The 22091-nt window shown below is 44.7% G+C and overlaps 1 protein-coding gene across 1 annotated transcript; it reads left to right on the top strand.

The window, feature by feature from the left end:
- Positions 1-22: 22 nt before the first annotated feature.
- On the top strand, positions 23-21691 carry LOC139385991 (26S proteasome non-ATPase regulatory subunit 2). The gene is made up of 20 exons (XM_071131307.1): positions 23-247; positions 1155-1211; positions 1454-1618; positions 2108-2229; positions 2373-2597; positions 5920-6078; positions 7410-7554; positions 12481-12541; positions 12645-12791; positions 17456-17562; positions 17712-17839; positions 18030-18117; positions 18274-18538; positions 18684-18829; positions 19047-19130; positions 19271-19439; positions 19739-19833; positions 19941-20067; positions 20406-20524; positions 20823-21691. The coding sequence occupies exons 1-20, from the start codon at positions 143-145 to the stop codon at positions 21003-21005; spliced, it is 2697 nt and encodes an 898-aa protein (XP_070987408.1). The 5' UTR covers positions 23-142; the 3' UTR covers positions 21006-21691.
- The last annotated feature ends 400 nt before the right edge of the window (positions 21692-22091 follow it).

The following is a 22091-nucleotide window of genomic DNA, read 5'->3' as shown; positions in this document are numbered from 1 at the left end:
GAGTAAGGATTGGTGCAATATTATTCCCGCATAGCAGGTGGCGGTAGAACACTATCGATGTCAGCAAACTTCCACGGTTCTGAAGAGAGGAAGTCTCCTGTTCTTCAGTTTATCCGTAGCCGAATTTCGTAAAACAGCAACCATGGAGGACGCAAAAAAGAAAGAGAAAAAGCAGTCCGAAAAGACAGAGGAAAAGGAGATTAAGCCCACAGGGAAGGACAAGGATAAAAAAGAAGAGCAAGAACTGGTGATTTGTGCCACTTTTCTAAACATCTTGAACAAGGGAAGCAGAGCAGCGTTTTTGCCTGAGTCACTCACTGCCTGCTTGACATGGTTGAACAGGCCGAAAGCGTTGTCATTCAAAATAATAACGAACTGTTTGAGTCTCCTTTAATGAAAAGAATGTCATGGCTGGCTATGTACCAGGTGCCAACAATTAAGATTATTGTTTCCGACTGAAAGCGAGCTATAAAACACGTATTCATCTAGTTAACGTTAGCAAAGCCGGTAGTTGGCTGTGCTAGCTAACGTTAGCTAGCAATTGCTAATGACAGGCCAGAAATGAACTACCGATAGATAAACTAAAAGTTAGCTAAGTAGTTAGGTAGCCAAGTTACAATAACGTAACGTTAACTATCTAAATGACGTTAGTGTTGCTTTGTAAACAACTCGCTAATGTTGTTACAATACAGCTAGTGACTTTGCAACTGCAGTAAATTAACCTGCCTGTCGTTATCAGATTTTCTTGTTGAGAGTAACTAGATACCTATATGTGTTATGATCAGTGATGTTTGATTGCGAGGTGGGTATAGTTATTACGTGTGGTTTGTTTAGCTAGCTATTTACATAAATGGGTTTATAAACGTATTAGCGAGTACAGTACATTAGGCAATTTCAGACAGGCAACGTTGGATATAGCTAGTTATCAGGGCAACCCTTCCATCCGTCGACAATGCCAATGGTATAGGACCGGTGTATGGCAGAATGCTCCAATATTTATCAGTTAGCAAATTGCAGAGCCTTTCATTGTTCTAGGTTCCTGTTGGAACACACATTGTTCTTTGTTTACTGTGCAGGGTTAGTTTTTTTTAAATTTAAATTTCCCATGTTGAATCTGTCATACTGTAATGTCAGTTCCTTTCATTTCTCTCCAGTCTGATGAGGACAAACAGCTGCAAGAAGAGCTGGAGATGATGGTGGAGAGGCTTAGTGTGAGTACCACTACAAGGACTGCTAAACCTCAAGTCTGGTTTTGCTTTGGACATTCTGGGACTATAGCTCTTTATATTCTTTATTTTTTTTTTTACTGTACATAAGGTGTTCGTATGGAGAGTCAGTCATTTACACACACTGCAAGTCTTTGGTGATTATCCATATAAAACAACATTCTTTGTACTTCTGCAATGTACACCTCCCCGCCCCCTTTCTCTCTCTCTCAAACACCCATCCACAGGAGACGGACACGTCTCTATACCGGCCTGCTCTAGAGGAGCTGCGCAGGCAGATCCGCTCTTCCACCACCTCCATGACCTCTGTGCCTAAGCCCCTGAAGTTCCTGCGGCCACACTATGGCAAGCTCAAAGAGATCTACGAGGGCATGGCGCCTGGCGAGAACAAGGTGGGAATACCGATGGCTATGTCCTTGCTAAATGGATAACTATGACAGTTGGGAAAACAGGAGATGGGGATGGCAAGACTTTATCACAGTGCCTTCTTCAGGGACCCTGAAGCTGGCACAGTGATGCCACCCTGAAGGAACAGTGAATCCGAAACATTGGTGATTTACCCAATAAATTACTGTGAGTAAAAGCAGACAGGGAAAGGAAGCAATAAAGTCTTGCCATCCCTATAGGCAGCACCTCTACATAAAATAATTTTCTCTGGGTGTGTGCTATCATGTTTTTTTTGTTGCTTTTACTTTATAACCACAAAATCGTGATGGATTTATTTTACAATGTTACTGGAGATACGGAAAATGTAACAATGATACATACCTAGTATATTGGACATTTCAGATCTAGATGGCACTAGGGATTCATGTTCAGAAGGACCCATCGTAACTCATTATAGAAACGTCCAGCTAACTCTTGTCTGTTTTGTTTTGCAGAGTTTCTGTGCGGACGTGGTGTCGGTCTTGGCCATGACAATGAGTGGGGAGCGGGAGTGTCTGAAATACCGTCTGCTGGGCTCCCAGGAGGAGCTGGCGTCCTGGGGTCATGAATACGTCAGGTAGGATACAGGACGCCAATCCAAACGGCTAACAATGCATACAGGGGGGAATCCTACCTTCTACTTAAGTAGAATTTTCACTTAGTCATGCTTTAACAATGGTAGACTAAGTCAAAATGACCCAAACTCTGCTGTGTGTTTAGGCACCTAGCAGGCGAGGTGGCCAAAGAGTGGCAGGAGGTTGAGGAGAGTGATAAGACGCAACAGGAGACTCTGCTAAAGCTTGTGAAGGAGATTGTGCCCTACAACATGGCTCACAATGCTGAGCACGAGGCCTGTGACCTGTTGATGGAGATTGAGAGACTAGATATGCTGGAGCTCTATATAGATGACAATGCATATGCCAAGGTCTGCCTCTACCTCACCAGGTGAGTGGACAACACACACTCCTTAGCACGAGGGGCAAACATATGTACAGTTGAAGTCCGAAGTTTACGTACACCTAGGCCAAATACATTTAAACTCAGTTTTTCACAATTCCTAACATTTAATCCCCGTAAAAATTGCCTATCTTCGGTCAGTTAGGATCACCACTTTATTTTAAAAATGTGAAATGTCAGAATAATAGTAGAGAGAGAGAATTATTTATTTCATCACATGCCCGGTGGGTCAGAAGTTTACATACAGTTGTGGGCAAAATTTTGAGAATGACACATATTAATTTCTACAAAGTTTGCTGCTTCAGTGTCTTTAGATGTTACTGAAGTATAATTACAAGCATTTCATAAGTGTCAAAGGCTTTTATTGACAATTACATGAAGTTGATGCAAAGAGTCATATTTGTATTGACCCTTCTTTTTCAAAACCTCTACAATCTGCCCTGGCATGCTGTCAATTAACTTCTTTATTTATTTATTTTGTTTTTTATTTCACCTTTATTTAACCAGGTAGGCCAGTTGAGAACAAGTTCTTATTTACAACTGCGACCTGGCCAAGATAAAGCATAGCAGTGTGAACAGACAACAACACAGAGTTACACATGGAGTAAACAATAAACAAGTCAATAACACAGTAGAAAAAAAGAGTCTATATACATTGTGTCCAAAAGGCATGAGGAGGTAGGCGAATAATTACAATTTAGCAGATTAACACTGGAGTGATAAATTATCAGATGGTCATGTGCAGGTAGAAATACTGGTGTGCAAAAGAGCCGAAAAGTAAATAAATATAAACAGTATGGGGATGAGGTAGGTAAAAATGGGTGGGCTATTTACCGATAGACTATGTACAGCTGCAGCGATCGGTTAGCTGCTCAGATAGCAGATGTTTAAAGTTTGTGAGGGAGATAAGTCTCCAACTTCAACGATTTTTGCAATTCGTTCCAGTCACATGCAGCAGAGAACTGGAAGGAAAGGCGGCCAAATGAGGTGTTGGCTTTAGGGATGATCAGTGAGATACACCTGCTGGAGCGCGTGCTACGGGTGGGTGTTGCCATCGTGACCATTGAACTGAGATAAGGCGGAGCTTTACCTAGCATGGACTTGTAGATGACCTGGAGCCAGTGGGTCTGGCGATGAATATGTAGCGAGGGCCAGCCGACTAGAGCATACAGGTCGCAGTGGTGGGTGGTATAAGGTGGGCAGCCAAGTCTTGCATAATCAATGCTTGGAGTTTGTGGGATTTTGTTTGCCTTCACAACAATTGAACCACTCTCCTTGAAGTTCTTGATGATCTGATAAATGGTTGATTTAGGTGCAATCTTACTGGCAGCAATATCCTTGCCTGTGAAGCCCTTTTTGTGCAAAGCGATGATGACGGCACGTGTTTCCCTGCAGGTAACCATGGTTGACAGAGGAAGAACAATGATTCCAAGCATCACCCTCCTTTTGAAGCTTCCAGTCTGTTATTCAAACTCAATCAGCATGACAGCGTGATCTCCAGCCTTGTCCTCGTCAACACTCACACCTGTGCTAATGAGAGAATCACTGACATTGATGTCAGCTGGTCCTTTAGTGGCAGGGCTGAAATGCAGTGGAAATGTTTTTTGGGGGGGATTCAGTTCATTTGCATGGCAAAGAGGGACTTTGCAATTAATTGCAATTCATCTGATCACTCTTCATAACATTCTGGAGTATATGCAAATTGCCATCATATAAACTGAGGCAGCAGACTTTGTGAAAATTAATATTTGTGTCATTCTCAACTTTTGGCCACGACTGTACACTCAATTAGTATTTGGTAGCATTGCCTTTAAATTGTTTAACTTGGGTCAAACGTTTCGGGTAGCCTTCCACAAGCTTCTCACAATAAGTTGGGTTAATTTTGGCCCATTCCTCCTGACAGAGCTGGTGTAACTGAGTCATGTTTGTAGGCCTCCTCGCTCGCACATGCTTTTTCAGTTCTGCCCACAAATTTTCTATAGGATTGAGGTCAGGGCTTTGTGGATGGCCACTCCAATGCCTGGACTTTGTTGTCCTTAAACCATTTTGCCACAACTTTGGAAGTATGCTTGGGGTCATTGTCCATTTGGAAGACCCATTTGCGACCAAGCTTTAACTTTAACCGATGTCTTGAGATGTTTCTTCAATATATCCACAATTTTCCTCCCTCATGAAGCCATCTATTTTGTGAAGTGCACCAGTCCCTCCTGCATCAAGGCACCCCCACAACCTGATGCTGCCACCCCTGTGCTTCATGGTTGGGATGGTGTTCTTTGGCTGCAAGCCTTCCCCTTTTTCCTCCAAACATAATGATGGTCCTTATGGCCAAACAGTTATATTTTTGTTTCTTCAGAACAGAGGACATTTCTCCAAAAAGTATGATCTTTGTCCCCATGTGCAGTTGCAAACCGTAGTCTGGCTTTTTAATGGCAGTTTTGGAGCAGTGGCTTCTTCCTTGCTGAGCGGCCTTTCAGGTTATGTCGATATAGGACTCGTTTTACTGTGGATATAGATACTTTTGTACCTGTTTCCTCCAGCATCTTCACAAGGTCCTTTTGCTGCTGTTCTGGGATTGATTTGCACTTTTTGCACCAAAGTACATTCATCTCTAGGAGGCAGAACGTGTCTCCTTCCTGAGTGGTATGATGGCTGCGTGGTCCCATGGTGTTTATACTTGCGTACTATGGTTTGTACAGAAGAACGTGGTACCTTCAGGCATTTTGAAATTGCTCCCAAGGATGAACCAGACTATTTTTTTTTCTGAGGTCTTGGCTGATTTCTTTTGATTTTCCCATGATGTCAAGAAAAGAGGCACTGAGTTTGAAGGAAGGCCTTGAAATACATCCACAGGTACACCTCGAATTGACTCAAATGATGTCATTTAGCCTATCAGAAGCTTCTAAAGCCGATTTCTGGAATGTTCCAAGCTGTTTAGAGGCACAGTCAACTTAGTGTATGTAAACTTCTGACCCACTAGAATTGTGATAGTGAAATAACTTGTCTGTAAACAATTGTTGTAAGACTTCTTGTGTCATGCACAAAGTAGATGTCCTAACCGACTTGCCAAAACTATAGTTTGTTAACATTTGTTACATTTGTGGAGTGGTTGAAAAACACATTTTAATGACTCCAACCTAAGTGTATGTAAACTTCAGACTTTAACTGTACCTTCACTCACACACACACGTTCAAACACCTGTACCACATTCTGCTTCTGCCTCAATACACCTGAAGAGACAAAAGTTCCTCTCTTCAGTAATCCTAAACTTCCTCTGCCATTCCTCTCTCCTTCTCTCTCCCTCCATTGCAGCTGTGTGAGCTATGTCCCTGAGCCAGAGAACTCTGCCCTGTTAAAGTGTTCCCTGAACATCTTCAGGAAGTTTAACCGTTACCCAGAGGCCCTGAGGCTGGCCCTGATGCTCAACGATGTGGAACTGGTGGAGAACATCTTCACCTCCTGCAAAGACATGTAATGACGGACACATTCACTGCATTCTCTCTTGCTGAATTATCTCACAGCAACTCTTTTACTAAAAGTGCTACTGCTAAAATAAAGGAAACACTTGAGTAAATGAGGGATACAAAGTATATTGAAAGCAGGTGCGGTGCAAGAGTTCATTCATTCTTAAAAGTCTAAGCTTTTGGGGGGGGTTCTAAGCTTACATGGAGGTGTATTACGTCAGTCATACTATAGAAAATGTAGCTATTTGATTTTTAATTTTAGGATCCTAGATAGTGAAAAAAATGTGTAAAAAAAAAAATTGAATATTGAATTTGAATTTGCTCTTTACTCCTTTAGAACAGAGAAACTTGTTGAATAACACATTCATAAATGGTAAAGACTAACAAGGTTTTGAAGTATTTGTTGTATCTAGGAGATATAAAAAAAGCTCAGGAAAGATTATTTTTTTACATATATTTAACCTTTTTTTGTCTAGGCACGAAACTACCTTCATACATACATGCACACATAAATGTTTTAAAACCGGTACCGGTTACCGTCAAACAACTCCCAAGCCGCTCGTGGGGGTCGTAGAGCAAAACGGACAACACCATCGTGTTTGTGAGATTCTCCACATTCCATAGTGGTTGCAGACCCGTCAAACTGTTCAGATGCTACAGACATTTTTGTGAGAAGGTCGATTTTTGGGATGTCTCATGGTCTGGCAAACACTGCTCTCGGTCTGCCACCTTTCACTGCAGATGCAGAAGTGCAACATCGGCGGATGCAGTGGATTGAGACCCAGCTAATGTAGAAGTAATAACACATCTCTTAAACTGACAGATTTTTATGGGGATTTTTTATTATGTTGCTTAGATGCCTCAATCGACTCTAGGGGATTAAGCTATTAAAACATCTCATCATGCTTAGGGTTGCCCATAATCTACCATGGCTAGAAGAGATCTGAGACTTTAAAAGATGGGTCTCAAAGTAGCATAGGGGGTTTAAAGGGGTGTGTGTCTTCGTCACCATATCTCAATCCAGTTGAACACTTATGGGAGATTCTGGAGGTGCCTGAGAGCGTGTTTTCCACAGCCATCAACTAAATTATGGAATTTCTCATGGAAGAATGGTGTCTCATCCCCCCAATAGTGTTCCAGACACTTGTAAAATCTATGCCTAGGCACATTGAAGCTGTTCTGGCAGCTCGTGGTGGCTCAACGCCCAATTAAGACACTATGTTGATGTTTCCTTTATTTTGGCAGTTCCGTATTTATTCATATTTTCAACTGACAATCATTCAGCAGTGTTTTCCATAGTTAATGATGAGTTGACCGTTTAGTGGGTGTTTCCTGTAGCGTGATCCAGAAGGAGATGGCCTTCATGTTGGGACGACACGGCATGTTCCTGGAGCTCAACGAGGACGTGGAGGACTACGAGGACCTGACGGAGATCATGTCCAACGTCCAGCTCAACAGCAATTTCCTGGCCCTGGCCCGAGAGGTAGGGAGGGTTGGAGGGAGGGTTGGAGGGAGGGTTGGAGGGAGGGTAGACTACTAGAGAAAGGGGATGGGGTTGGAAGAGTGAAACTGTTTCAAATCAAATACAATTTTATTGGTCACGCACACATGGTTAGCAGATGTTAATGCGAGTGAAGCTAAATGCTTGTGCTTAGAGTTCTGACAGTGCAGTAATATCTAACAAGTAATCTAACAATTCCCCAACTATCTAATACACACATTTCTAAATGGGTGAATGAGAATATGTACATATAAATACACTGCTGAAAAAAATAAAGGGAACACTTAAACAACACAATGTGAAATCAAACTGTCCACTTAGGAAGCAACACTGATTGACAATACATTTCACATGCTGTTGTGCAAATGGAATAGACAACAGGTGGAAATTATAGGCAATTAGCAAGACACCCCCAATAAAGGAGTGGTTCTGCAGGTGGTGACCACAGACCACTTCTCAGTTCCTATGCTTCCTGGCTGATGTTTTGGTCACTTTTGAATGCTGGCGGTGCTTTCACTCTAGTGGTGGCATGAGACAGAGTCTACAACCCACACAAGTGGCTCAGGTAGTGCAGCTTATCCAGGATGGAACATCAATGCGAGCTGTGGCAAGAAGGTTTTCTGTGTCTGTCAGCGTAGTGTCCAGAGCATGGAGGCACTACCAGGAGACAGGCCAGTACATCAGGAGACGTGGAGGAGGCCGTAGGAGGGCAACAACCCAGCAGCAGGACCGCTACCTTCGCCTTTGTGCGAAGAGGAGCAGGAGGAGCACTGCCAGAGCCCTGCAAAATGACCTCCAGCAGGCCACAAATGTGCATGTGTCTGCTCAAACGGTCAGAAACAGACTCCATGAGGGTGGTATGAGGGCCCAATGTCCACAGGTGCGGGTTGTGCTTACAGCCCAACACCGTGCAGGACGTTTGGCATTTGCCAGAGAACACCAAGATTGGCAAATTCGCCTCTGGCGCCCTGTGCTCTTCACAGATGAACGCAGGTTCACACTGAGCACATGTGACAGACGTGACAGAGTCTGGAGACGCCGTGGAGAACGTTCTGCTGCCTGCAACATCCTCCAGCATGACCGGTTTGGCAGTGGGTCAGTCATGGTGTGGGGTGGCATTTCTTTGGGGGGCTGCACAGCCCTCCATGTGCTCGCCAGAGGTAGCCTGACTGCCATTAGGTACCGAGATGAGATCCTCAGACCCCTTGTGGGACCATATGCTGGTGTGGTTGGCCCTGGGTTCCTCCTAATGCAAGACAATACTAGACTTCATGTGGCTGGAGTGTGTCAGCAGTTCCTGCAAGAGGAAGGCATTGATGCTATGGACTGGCCCGCCCGTTCCCCAGACCTGAATCCAATTGAGCACATCTGGGACATCATGTCTCGCTCCATCCACCAATGCCACGTTGCACCACAGACTGTCCAGGAGTTGGCGGATGCTTTAGTCCAGGTCTGGGAGGAGATCCCTCAGGAGACCATCCGCCACCTCATCAGGAGCATGCCCAGGCGTTGTAGGGAGGTCATACAGGCACGTGGAGGCCACACACAATACGGAGCCTCATTTTGACTTGTTTTAAGGACATTACATCAAAGTTGGATCAGCCTGTAGTGTGGTTTTCCACTTTAATTTTGAGTGTGACTCCAAATCCAGACTTCCATGGGTTGATACATTTGATTTCCATTGATAATTTGTGTGATTTTGTTGTCAGCACATTCAACTATGTAAAGAAATGTATTTAATAAGAATATTTCATTCATTCAGATCTAGGATGTGTTATTATAGTGTTCCCTTATTTTTTTGAGCAGTATATGGATGAGCGATGGCCAAGCGACATAAGCAAGGCGTAATAGATAGTATAAAATACAGTATATACATATGATATGAGTAATGTAAGGTATGTAAACATTAAAGTGGCATTGTTTAAAGTGAAGAGTGATTGAGTCTCAATGTAGGCAGCAGCCTCTCTGAGTTAGTGGTGGCTGTTTAACAGTCTGATGGCCTTGAGATAAAGCTGTTTTTCAGTCTCTTGGTCCCAGCTTTGATGCACCTATACTGACCTTGCCCTCTGGATGGTAGTGGTGTGAACAGGCAGTGGCCCAGGTAGTTGTCCTTGATGATCTTTTTGGCCTTCCTGTGACATCATGTGCTGTAGGTATCATGGAGGGCAGGTAGTTTGCCCCCGGTGATGCATTGTGCAGACTGCACCACCCTCTTGACAGCTTTGCAGTTGAGAGAGGTGCAGTTGCCGTACCAGGCTGTGATACAGCCCGACAGGTTGCTGTCGATTGTGCATCTGTAAAAGTTTGTCAGGGTTTTTGGTGACAAGACAAATTTCGTCAGCCTCTTGAGGTTGAAGGGGCGCTGTTGCGCCGCCTTCACCACACTGTTTGTGTGGGTGGACCATTTCAATTTGTCTGTGATGTGTACGCCAAGGAACTGAAACTTTCCACCTTCTCCACTGCTGTTCCTTCGTGGTGGATAGGGGGGTACTCCCTCTGCTGTTTCCTGAAGTCCACAATCATCTCCTTTGTTTTGTTGATGTTGAGTGAGGTTGTTTTCCTGACACCACACTCCGAGTGCCCTCACCTCCTCCCTGTAGGCTGTCTCGTTGTTGTTGGTAATCAAGCCCAATACTGTAGTGTCGTCTGCAAACTTGATAATTTGAGTTGAAGGCGTGCAGGGCCACACAGTCATGGGTGAACAGGGAGTACAGGAGGGGGCTGAGCACGCACCCTTGTGGGGCCCCAGTGTTGAGGATCAGTGAAGTGGAGATGTTGTTTCCTATTACCACCTGGGGGTGACCCGTCAAAGCCCAGGACCCAATTTCACAGGACGGGGTTGAGACCCTGGGTCTCCAGCTTAATGATGAGCTTGGAGGTTACTATGTTGTTGATTGCTGAGCTGTAGTCAATGAACAGCATTCTTGCATAGGTATTCCTCTTGGTCCAGATAGGATAGGGCAGTGTGCAGTGACATGGTGATTGCATCGTCTGTGGACCTGTTGGGGTGGTATGCAAACTGAAGTGGATCAAGGGTGACCGGTAAAGTGGAGGTGACATGATCCTTGACTTGTCTCTCAAAGCACTTCATGATGACAAGTGAGTGCTATGGGGCGGTAGTCATTTAGTCATCTTTGCCTTCTTGGGTACAGGAACAATGGTGGTCATCTTGAAGCATGTGGGGACAGCTGACTGGGATAGGGAGCGATTGTCTTTACGGACATATTCAAAGCGGTCAAAGAACTTGTTTAGAAGCGTGACGTCGATGTCCGTGACGTGGCTGGATTTCTTTTTGCAGTCTGATTTCCTGTAGACCCTGCCACATACGTCTCATGTCTGAGTCGTTGAATTGCGACTCCACTTTGTCTCTGTACCGGCATTTCACTTGTTGGATTGCCTTGCAGAGGAAATAACTACACTGTTTACATTCGGACATATTCCCAGACCTCTTTCCATGGTTAAATGCAGGGGTTCGCTCTTTCAGTTTTGTGCGAATGCCGCCATCTGTCCACAGTTTCTGATTAACTTAGGTTTTAATAGTCACAGTGGGTACAACATCTCCAATGCACTTCCTTATAAACTCACTCCGATTCAACGTATAGATCAATGTTGTTCTTGGCGGCGGACCAGAACATTTCCCAGTCCACGTGATCGAAACAATCTTGAAGCGTGGATTCCGATTGGTCAGACCAGCGTTGAGTGGTTCTCGTCACTGGTACATCCTGTTTTGAATTTCTGCCTATAGGACGGTAGGAGCAAGATTGCGTCGTTGTCGGATTTGCCGAAGGGAGGGCTTTGTATGCATCGCGGAAGTTAGAGTTGCTGTGGTCGAGTGTGTTACCCCCGCGAGTACTGCGATCAATTTGCTGATAAAATGTAGGTAGTCTTGTTGTTAAAATCCCCAGCTACAATAAATGCAGCCTCCGGATATATGGTTTCTATTTTACATAGAGTCCAGTGAAGTTCCTTGAGGGCCGTCGTGGTGTCTGCTTGAGGGGGAATGTACACAGCTGTGACGATAACTGACGAGAGTTCTCTTGAGGTAAAATGGCGGCATTTGATTGTATGGAATTCTAGGTCGGGTAAGGAGAAGACTTGAGTTCCTGTATGTTGTTATGATTACGCCATGAGTCGTTAATCATGAAGCATACACCCCCACAGTTCCACTTCCCAGAAAGGTGGTTCTCTGTCCGCGCGATATATGGAGACGCGATATATGGAGAAGCCCGGTGGCTGAACCGATTCCGACAATGTATCCCGAGAGAGCAATGTTACAATCTCTGTCTCTCTGGAAGGCAACCCTTGCTCGAATTTCATCTACCTTGTTGTCAAGAGACTGGACATTGGCGAGTAGTATACTCGCATATACTGCCATGTGCACGTCTACGTAGCTTGACCAGGAGGCCGCTCCGTCTGGCCCTTCTGCGGCACCGTTGTTTTTGGTCGGCTTCTGTGATTAGATCCATTGTCCTGGGTGGTGGTCCAAATAGAGGATCCGCTTCGGGAAAGTCAATGTTGGTAAGTTGACGTCACTCTTATATCCAATTGGAGCAGGACTAATGAGTGGGTCACTGTTCAAGTCAGTGGATGGAGTGTGACTGACAGTGGGGACTGTGTGTATGTTGGAGATGGGGAGGTGTTTAGAGTAGGGCCACGGAGAGAGGAATTTGACGTGTAGAGAAGAGTCAGAGGACCGTGCTCCATTTGATATTGTTGAGAGGGGGAAATGGAGGAGACTTGAAGGTACTAAGAGGAGTGTGAAAGAGTGGGGTCAGGGTGGGAGGATAATGGTGCATAGAGTGAGAGAAGAGATGAGGCTGGAGGATAATGAACAGCTGGCTGGTCTCGTGAATAAACCAGTTAGTGAAAGAGAGTGAGCCAATAACACACTGTTCCCTTTCTTTACAGTTGGACATCATGGAACCCAAAGTCCCAGATGACATCTACAAAACCCACCTAGAGAACAACAGTGAGTTGTCCTTTACTACAGCAGCGCACTAATTGTCCTGGTCATGTTATATCACACACCTTTCCTCATCCTCCCTCTCATCGCGCCATCTTCTGTCTGTCAGGGTTTGGAGGAAGTGGTTCCCAGGTGGACTCTGCTCGTATGAACCTGGCATCCTCATTTGTCAACGGCTTCGTCAACGCAGGGTTCGGACAGGACAAGCTGCTCACAGATGATGGCAACAAATGGCTGTACAAAAACAAAGATCATGGTGAGAAACCCCCTCCCCCACACAGACACAGCCTCACATCCCTTTGAGGCTCATGGTTCACATTTTTTAGGGCTTGACTGAACATTTTTCATGTTTTGTGGTTCGACAGTGAGTACTAGTCTCATGAATCTAGGATTCTTAGCAGCAACTTAATGTACAGTGCCTTGCAAAAGTATTCACCCCTCTTGACGTTTTTCCTATTTTGTTGCTTTAACCTTTCTGATCTCCCCATCCCATCCGGGATCGTGAATACAGACTCAAGCTCATTACCATAACGCAACGTTAACTATTCATGAAAATCGCAAATGAAATAAATATGCTAGCTCTCAAGCTTAGCCTTTTGTTAACAACACTGTCATCTCAGATTTTCAAAATATGCTTCTCAACCATTGCAAAACAAGCATTTGTGTAACAGTATTGATGGCTAACGTAGCATTTAGCGTAGCATTTAGCATTAGCATTCAGCTGGCAACATTTACACAAAAAAACAGAAAAGCATTCAAATAAAATAATTTACCTTTGAAGAACTTCAGATGTTTTCAATGAGGAGACTCTCAGATAGCAAATGTTCAGTTTTTCCTGAAAGATTATTTGTTTAGGACAAATCGCTCCGTTTTCTGCGTCACGTTTAGCTACGAAAAAACCCCTGTATCCAGGATTGTGTAAATATATCAGCAAGCTCATTAGCATAACACAACGTTAACTATTCATGAAAATGGCTAATGAAATGAAATTAATCTATTTGCTCTCAAGCTTAGCCTTTTGTTAACAACACTGTCATCTCAGATTTTCAAAATATGCTTTTGAACCATAGCTAAACAAGCATTTGTGTAAGAGTATTGATAGCCTAGCATTGCATTAAGCCTAGCATTCAGCATGCAACATTTTCCACAAAAAACCATAAAAGCATTCAAATAAAATAATTTACCTTTGAAGAACTTCAGATGTTTTCAATGAGGAGACTCTGTTAGATAGCAAATGTTCCGTTTTTACAAAACGGAACATTTCCTGTATGAAACATCATCTTGGTTTCGCCTGTTGCATTAGTTCTGGGGCACGCACAGATAATATCTTTGCAGTTTTGGAGACGTCAGAGTTGTGTCTTTCCAAGGCTGTCAATTCCATGCATAGTCGAGCATCTTTGTGACAAAATATTGCGCTTAAAACGGGCACGTCTTTTTATCCAATAATGACACAGCGCCCCTATAGGTTCAAGAGGTTAAAACCTGTAATTTTAAGTTGATTTTTATTTGGATTTCATGTAATGGACATACACAAAATAGTCCAAATTGGTGAAGTGAAATTTAAAAAATAACTTCCCGTTTCGAAAGATAAAAAATTTACTGAAAAGTGGTGCGTGCATATGTATTCACCCCCTTTGCTATGAAGCCCCTATATAAGATATGGTGCCACCAATTACCTTCAGAAGTCACATAGTTAGATTGCACACAGGTGGACTTTATTTAACTAAGTGTCACATAATCTCAGTATATATACACCTGTTCTGAAAGGCCCCAGAGTCTGCAACACCACCAAGCAAGCGGCACCATGAAGACCAAGGAGCTCTCCAAACAGGTCAGGGACACAGTTGTGAAGAAGTACAGATCAGGGTTGGGTTATAAAAAAAAAAAATCGGAAACTTTGAACATCCCACGGAGCACCATTTAAATCCATTATAAGAATATGGCACCACAATAAACCTGCCAAAAGAGGGCCGCCCACCAAAACTCAGACCAGGCAAGGAGGGTATTAATCAGAGAGGCAACAAAGAGTCCAAAGATAACCCTGAAGGAGCTGCAAAGCTCCACAGCGGAGATTAGCGTATCTGTCCATAGGACCACTTTAAGCCGAACACTCCACAGAGCTGGGCTTTACGGAGGAGTGGCCAGAAAAAAAATCAGCAAACATGTTAAGTGTTCGCCAAAAGGCATGTGGGAGACTCCCCAAACATAGGGAAGAAGGTACTCTGGTTAGATGAGACTAAAATTGAGCTTTTTGGCCATCAAGGAAAACGCTATGTCTGGCACAAACCCAACACCTCACACCATATTTTTAATTGGCAGGGACTGGGAAACTGGTCAGGAATGATGGATGGCGCTAAATACAGGGAAATTCTTGAGGGAAACCTGTTTCAGTCTTCCAGAGATTTGAGACTGGGACGGAGGTTCACCTTCCAGCAGGATAATGACCCTAAGCATACTGCTAAAGCAACACTCGAGTGGTTTATGGGGAAACATTTATATGTCTTGGAATGGCCTAGTCAAAGCCCAGACCTCAATCCAATTGAGAATCTGTGGTATGGCTTAAAGATTGCTGTACACCAGCGAAACCCATCCAACTTGAAGGAGCTGGAGCAGTTTTCCTTGAAGAATGGGCAAAAATCCCAGTGGTTAGATGTGCCAAGCTTATAGAGACATACCCCAAGAGACTTGAAGCTGTAATTGCTGCAAAAGGTGGCTCTACAAAGTATTGACTTTGGGGGGGGGTGAATAGTTCTGTTTTTTTGTGTTATTTCTTTGTTTCACAAGAAAAAATAATTTGCATCTTCAAAGTGGTAGGTGTAAATCAAATGATACAAACCCCCCCAAAAATCTATTTTCATTCCAGGTTGTAAAGCAACGCAATAGGAAAAATGCCAAGGGGAGTGAATATTTTCGCAAGGCACTGTATCGCCTTCATTGCTAATCCTTAATTGCAAGCATGAGGATTGTGAAAATGGCGCCGGAGAAGGAAGAAGTTTTCAGAGCCCCCAACCAATTATTATTTTTTATTTTTTTGTGTTTAAATATGTGATTTAAAAAAAAAAATTAAAACGTATTTTGTACATAATGTTGCCGCTACGTTCTCTTATGACCGAAAATAACTTCTGGACATCAGGACTGCGATTTACTGACCACGGACTGGCAGAATCCTTTTCTTCCTTTAACGAGTGTGATGAGCCCGACGCAAACCAACATGCTGCTTTCTCGGGAACAGGCCCAGATCCCCGTGATTTGCGTATAGAGGAGGCAGAGAAAAGGGGGCTGCCTGCTGAGAATTCGTAGGCGATCGAATAAACCCCCACTTCCTTCCATTCTACTAGCAAACGTGCAATCTTTGGACAATCATATAGATGACCTACGCAGAAGATTAAACCTCAACGGGACATTCAAAACTAATAACTTATGCTTCGTGGAGTTGTGGTTGAACGACGACACTATCAACATACAGCTGGCTGGTTATACACTGCAACAACATGATAGAACAGCAGGGTCTGGTAAGACGAGGGGCGGCAGACTGTAGTTTTGTAAATAAGAGCTGGTGCATGATATCTAAGGACGTCTCGAGCTACTGCTCGCCTGAGGTAGTGTGGGAGAGTTTTCATCTGTATTTTCTGTAGGTATTTACATACCACCTCAGTCAGAGGCTGGCACTAAGGCAGTATTCAAGGAACTGTATTCCGCCATAAGCAAGCAGAAAAATGCTCACCCAGAGGCGGCGCTCCTAGTAGCCGGGGACATTAATGCAGAGAAACTTAAATCCGTTTTTACCAAATTTATATCGGCATGTTAATTGTGCAACCAGAGGAAAATAACTCTGAACTACCTTACTCCACACACAGACGCATACAAAGCTCGCCCTCCATTTGTCTAATCTGACCATAATTCTATCCTCCCGATAACTGCTTACAAGCTAAAATGAAAGCAGGAAGCCAAATGCCAAACGTCCTGGACGGTGTTGGGCTGTAAGCACAACCCCCACCTGTGGACGTCGGGCCCTCATACCACCCTCATGGAGTCTGTTTCTGACCGTTTGAGCAGACACATGCACATTTGTGGCCTGCTGGAGGTCATTTTGCAGGGCTCTGGCAGTGCTCCTCCTTGCACAAAGGCAGAGGTAGCGGTCCTGCTGCTGGGTTTTTACCCTCCTACGGCCTCCATGTCTCCTGATGTACTGGTCTGTCTCCTGGTAGCGCCTCCGTGCTCTGGACACTACGCTGACAGACACAGAAAACCTTCTTGCCACAGCTCGCATTGATGTTCCATCCTGGATGAGCTGCACTACCTGAGCCACTTGTGTGGGTTGTAGACTCTGTCTCATGCCACCACTAGAGTGAAAGCACCGCCAGCATTCAAAAGTGACCAAAACATCAGCCAGGAAGCATAGGAACTGAGAAGTGGTCTGTGGTCACCACCTGCAGAACCACTCCTTTATTGGGGGTGTCTTGCTAATTGCCTATAATTTCCACCTGTTGTCTATTCCATTTGCACAACAGCATGTGAAATGTATTGTCAATCAGTGTTGCTTCCTAAGTGGACAGTTGGATTTCACAGCAGTGTGATTGACTTAGTTACATTGTGTTGTTTAAGTGTTCCCTTTATTTTTTTGAGCAGTGTATTAACGATCCGGTGCCCCCGCACATTGACTCTACCTGTACACCCCTGTATATAGTCTGGCGATTGTTATTTTGCTGCTACTCTTTTTATTACTTGTTACTTTTATTTCTTATCTGTATTTTTTTTTTAAACTGCATTGTTGGTTTGGGGCTCATAAGTAAGCATTTCACTCTAAGGTCTACTACACCTGTTGTATTCGGCGCATGTGATAAATATCATTTTATTTGAATAACAAAAATAACATTGCTGTTGTGTAAATGTTGATGCTAATTCTGTGTTTCTCTCCAGGTATGCTGAGTGCTGCAGCCTCTCTGGGGATGATCCTGCTGTGGGATGTGGACGGTGGTCTGACACAGATAGACAAATACCTCTACTCCTCAGAGGACTACATAAAGGTCAGCGCACACACTCACCCTCTTACCAAACACCCTGCATTAAAACCTCCGTACCACAACCTTCACAGCACCCAGAAAAGCCTTACAAATGCTATTAATGTAGATATTTCTCCCCCTCTCTTTCTCTTCCCTCCTTTCTCTCCCTGTAGTCGGGGGCCCTCCTGGCTTGTGGCATAGTGAACTCTGGGGTTAGGAACGAATGTGACCCTGCCCTGGCTCTGCTGTCAGACTACGTCCTCCACAACAGCAACGTCATGCGGATTGGAGCCATCTTCGGGTAAGGAGAGATGGAAATGGGTGTTCGGTCCCAAATCAAGCTCTAGCCGCTACTGCCTGTCACCTCTTACACATTAAAGACCTTTGTTGAGGTCTGTTTAGTCCTTTCTTAGCACTGTATAATCTCTGCCTGTTAAAAGTACTTGTTTTTGGTAGGGTTTGTCCCCCTGACCTTTCCCCTCTATCTTCAGCCTGGGCCTGGCGTACGCTGGCTCGAACCGTGAGGATGTCCTCTCTCTGCTGCTGCCTGTAATGGTAGACTCCAAGTCCAACATGGAGGTACGGGGGGTGTGTGTGTGTGTGTGTGTGTGTGTGTGTGTGTGTGTGTGTGTGTGTGTGTAGTTCCAAAGTTTGTCCGGGTTTAAGTCAAGTACACATCCACACTCATTAAACCCAGCTCACTGTCCCATGTTACGTGTCTTGTCACACACTCAGGTGGCAGGTGTGACGGCACTGGCTTGCGGTATGATCGCCGTGGGCTCGTGTAACGGTGATGTCACCTCCACCATCGTCCAGACCATCATGGAGAAGAGTGAGCTGGAGCTGAAAGACACATACGCCCGCTGGCTGCCCCTGGGCCTGGGCCTCAACCACCTGGGTAAAGGGGAGGCCATTGAGACCACCCTGGCAGCGCTGCAGGTGGTGCCTGAGCCCTTCCGCAGCTTCGCCAACACCCTGGTGGACGTCTGTGCCTATGCAGGTCAGTCTCATCATAGCTCCATTTTGTCTCCAATTGTTTTTGTTTTTGATTTATATATAATATATTTATACCGGTGATCTCATTGAGATTTACAAGAAATGGCTTGTATATTTATCCTATATTTATCTGTTTCTCTCCATGCCAGGTTCTGGTAACGTACTGAAGGTGCAGCAGCTTCTCCACATCTGCAGTGAGCACTATGAAGCCAAGGAAAAGGAGGAAGAAAAAGACAAGAAGGATAAGAAGGACAAAGACAAGAAAGAGAGTGCAGCCGACATGGGCTCCCACCAGGTATGCCAGGCTTTTGTTAATAAAGGAGTGTCAGGTAGCCTAGCATTTAAGAGCGTTGGGCCAGTAACCCAAAAGGACGCTGGTTTGAATCCCAGAACAGACTAAGTGAAAAATGTGTTGGTGGCCTTGAGCAAGGTGCTAAATGACAAAATATAATCTGAGTGGTTTGAATGAGATTTGATATTGAACTAATTTGCTCTCTGCTTCCCCCTCCCAGGGTGTGGCTGTCCTGGGTATTGCACTCATTGCCATGGGAGAAGAAATTGGCTCAGAGATGGCACTACGGGCATTTGGGCACCTGGTCAGTCTAACCTCGGACCTGTTAATATGTTTGGGGTTGATTTAGCCCCTGTCTCTTTCACTTGATCCAACCATCCCACGTCTGGTTTTCTCTTTCTCTCCGTTGTCTTGCCAACCTTCTCTCACCTCACTCACTCCTAGTTGCGGTATGGAGAGCCTACTCTGAGGCGTGCAGTGCCTCTGGCCTTGGCCCTGATCTCTGTGTCGAATCCTCGCCTCAACATCCTGGACACACTCAGCAAGTTCTCCCACGATGCTGACCCAGAGGTTTCCCACAACTCCATCTTTGCCATGGGCATGGTGGGCAGCGGTGAGTGGACCCTGGCATTACTGGGCAATGGGCTCTATTGTGTGCCTACTGTCTGGAACCCAATCAGTCAGTGGCTTCATTATTATATTGAGAAGTTAGATTGATTTGCCTCACTAAGTTATCACAATGTTCCCCTGTAATTATTCCTCATCCTTGAATAGGAAACAACGTACCATATAACTGAATTCACTGTGCCAGATGACATCAAAGTATGAGACCTTCTTCACTGACTGTGTCTCGAGCTGTGGATGGTTGCCATGAGAACTCACTGACTCACGGCTCCATCTCTCTGTCCGCAGGAACAAACAATGCCCGCCTGGCTGCCATGCTGAGGCAGCTGGCTCAGTACCATGCCAAAGACCCCAACAACCTCTTCATGGTCCGACTGGCACAGGTGGGTAGCAAAAAGAGGTGCCGCTCTGGCACTCTAACATGTGTGTTTAGAGAGAGGGGGAGAGTATGTGTCTGTCTCCTAACCCTTGCTCTGTGCCATGTCCACAGGGTCTGACTCACCTGGGTAAAGGGACATTGACGCTGTGTCCGTACCACAGTGACAGGCAGCTGATGAGTCAGGTGGCCGTGGCAGGACTACTCACTGTCCTCGTCTCCTTCCTCGACGTCAAGAACAGTGAGACCTTTTCCTCATTAATCTACCTTGACCATTCCTTTTATTTGCCTCTCCCTACCCTCCTTTTTTCCACATCCTTGTGTTTAGGGTTGGGGTGAAGTTGATTTCTGTTGAGTCATTTGAGGAAGTGAACTTAATTTCAATGTATGGCTGGAAAATTCCACATAGAAAACAATTAGCATCTGTTCAACTCCTGAATGGCATTGGCCCTTGCCCAGCTTGTTTCATTGTCCTCATTTTATGTCAGGTAGTAAGTCTGCTGAATGTCTTAACCTGGGTCTGAGTATTTGGCTGTTTGTGTTGACATCGCCCCCTGCTGTTTCCTGTGTGTGCTCCAGTAATCCTGGGGAAGTCTCACTACGTCCTCTACGGCCTGGTGGCTGCCATGCAGCCCCGTATGCTGGTCACCTTTGACGAGGAGCTGAGACCGCTGCCCGTGTCCGTCAGGGTGGGACAGGTAAGCCTGTTGCTCACGCTATGCTCTTAATAAGAGCCTGTGTGATTAGCTTCATATTTAAAATGTAATGTTAGTTAAGGATGAACCTAGATGGTGTGATGAAGACCGAAATGCCAGCACATGCATTGCAAGTAAAATGTGCTGGAGATTCTTTTCATTTTAACTATGGTTGAACATCTCTAATGCAAAGTAACGTGTAGATGTGCAAGTGCTTTTTACTCTCAAGATTAGGATGGAATGCCATAAGATGGTAGAGTGGACTCGACCTCATGGTTCATGTAATGTAATTGTTCCATAGGCGGTGGACGTAGTTGGCCAGGCCGGTAAGCCCAAAGCCATCACAGGTTTCCAGACCCACACCACGCCGGTGCTCCTGGCCCATGGAGAGAGGGCAGAGCTGGCCACAGAGGAGTATCTCCCCGTCACCCCCATCCTGGAGGGCTTTGTCATCCTCCGCAAGAACCCCAACTACGATGCCTAGATTGTGCCCTATTGTCCTCCCCTGGTACCCACGCTACTCTCCTTACCGGTCTCTCGTTGGTAGCCCTCCCTGACTCTTTTAGACCTCGTATTTTACTACTTTATTCCATGTCTGAAAAGAGCCAGAAAGGCCTACCCCTCTTTCTCTTGTCAACAGCCTCTGTGAAAATATATGGTTGTGTTCTGGGTGGTCAAACTAACCGGCGCAGGGAGTGGAAACTGTCCCCTCATTCACACTATTTAGATTGGATTCCTCTTTGTTCTGATCTAGGATCAGTTCCTCATAAATATATTAAACCAGCTCTTTTAGGCTCCACAAATATATAACTGATCTATGGTCAGCTGTCAGAAGGGAACTGTTCAGCCTCTCCCTGCTTCTCATTCAGCCTCCAAAGGTCCATTTTCACAGGCTTTTTTTTGACCAATCAGATCATTTTCAGAGCAGGTCTGATTGGTCTGAAGACCAATTTAGTGGAAGAAAAAAACTGAATTGGGCTGCCTGTGTAAATGCAGCCCTAGTGATGAACAACATAAGCTCAGTCCACATCAATACTACAACCGGTTTCTCTTTCCCACATGACAACCTCCTTTTTGTAATTAGAGCATGGAAAATGTGTCCTCTTCATCATTCAGTTTTGTTGGTTTTGTTACAGTACTGTAAAGGTTCAAATAAAAGTTAAAAACTAATTTGTTGGAATTGTCTGTAATTTGTCTGTAATACCTGAGGGACAAGTTTCTGAAAGAAACATTTCATAACACAGCTGGCAGATCTGGATGGCTAATAATGAAACTGAGCAGTGGAGAGGTACTGAAGTGAGATTTGGTCATGAACCCTCACTGCAGCAGAGGTTCTGAATACTAACTTGCTGGATGTTGCAGACAACGGTATGTATTGAACATTTGAAATACACATTTAAGGAAAGTAAATGCATATTAAGCTGTTTTACATATCTTAATAAACTTGACTGCACACTTGACATCAGACACCAATCTGGCCATGCCATGCGAGCAAAAGCAACCATCTAGCCGCTAGTGATGAGTGTTTTATTGTGCGTGTATGAATTCGTTTTATATAATATTATATTTA

The sequence above is a fragment of the Oncorhynchus clarkii genome, chromosome 27 (assembly GCF_045791955.1).
Source record: "Oncorhynchus clarkii lewisi isolate Uvic-CL-2024 chromosome 27, UVic_Ocla_1.0, whole genome shotgun sequence".
NCBI lineage: Eukaryota > Metazoa > Chordata > Actinopteri > Salmoniformes > Salmonidae > Oncorhynchus > Oncorhynchus clarkii.
This window is presented reverse-complemented; position numbering and strand designations above follow the sequence as displayed.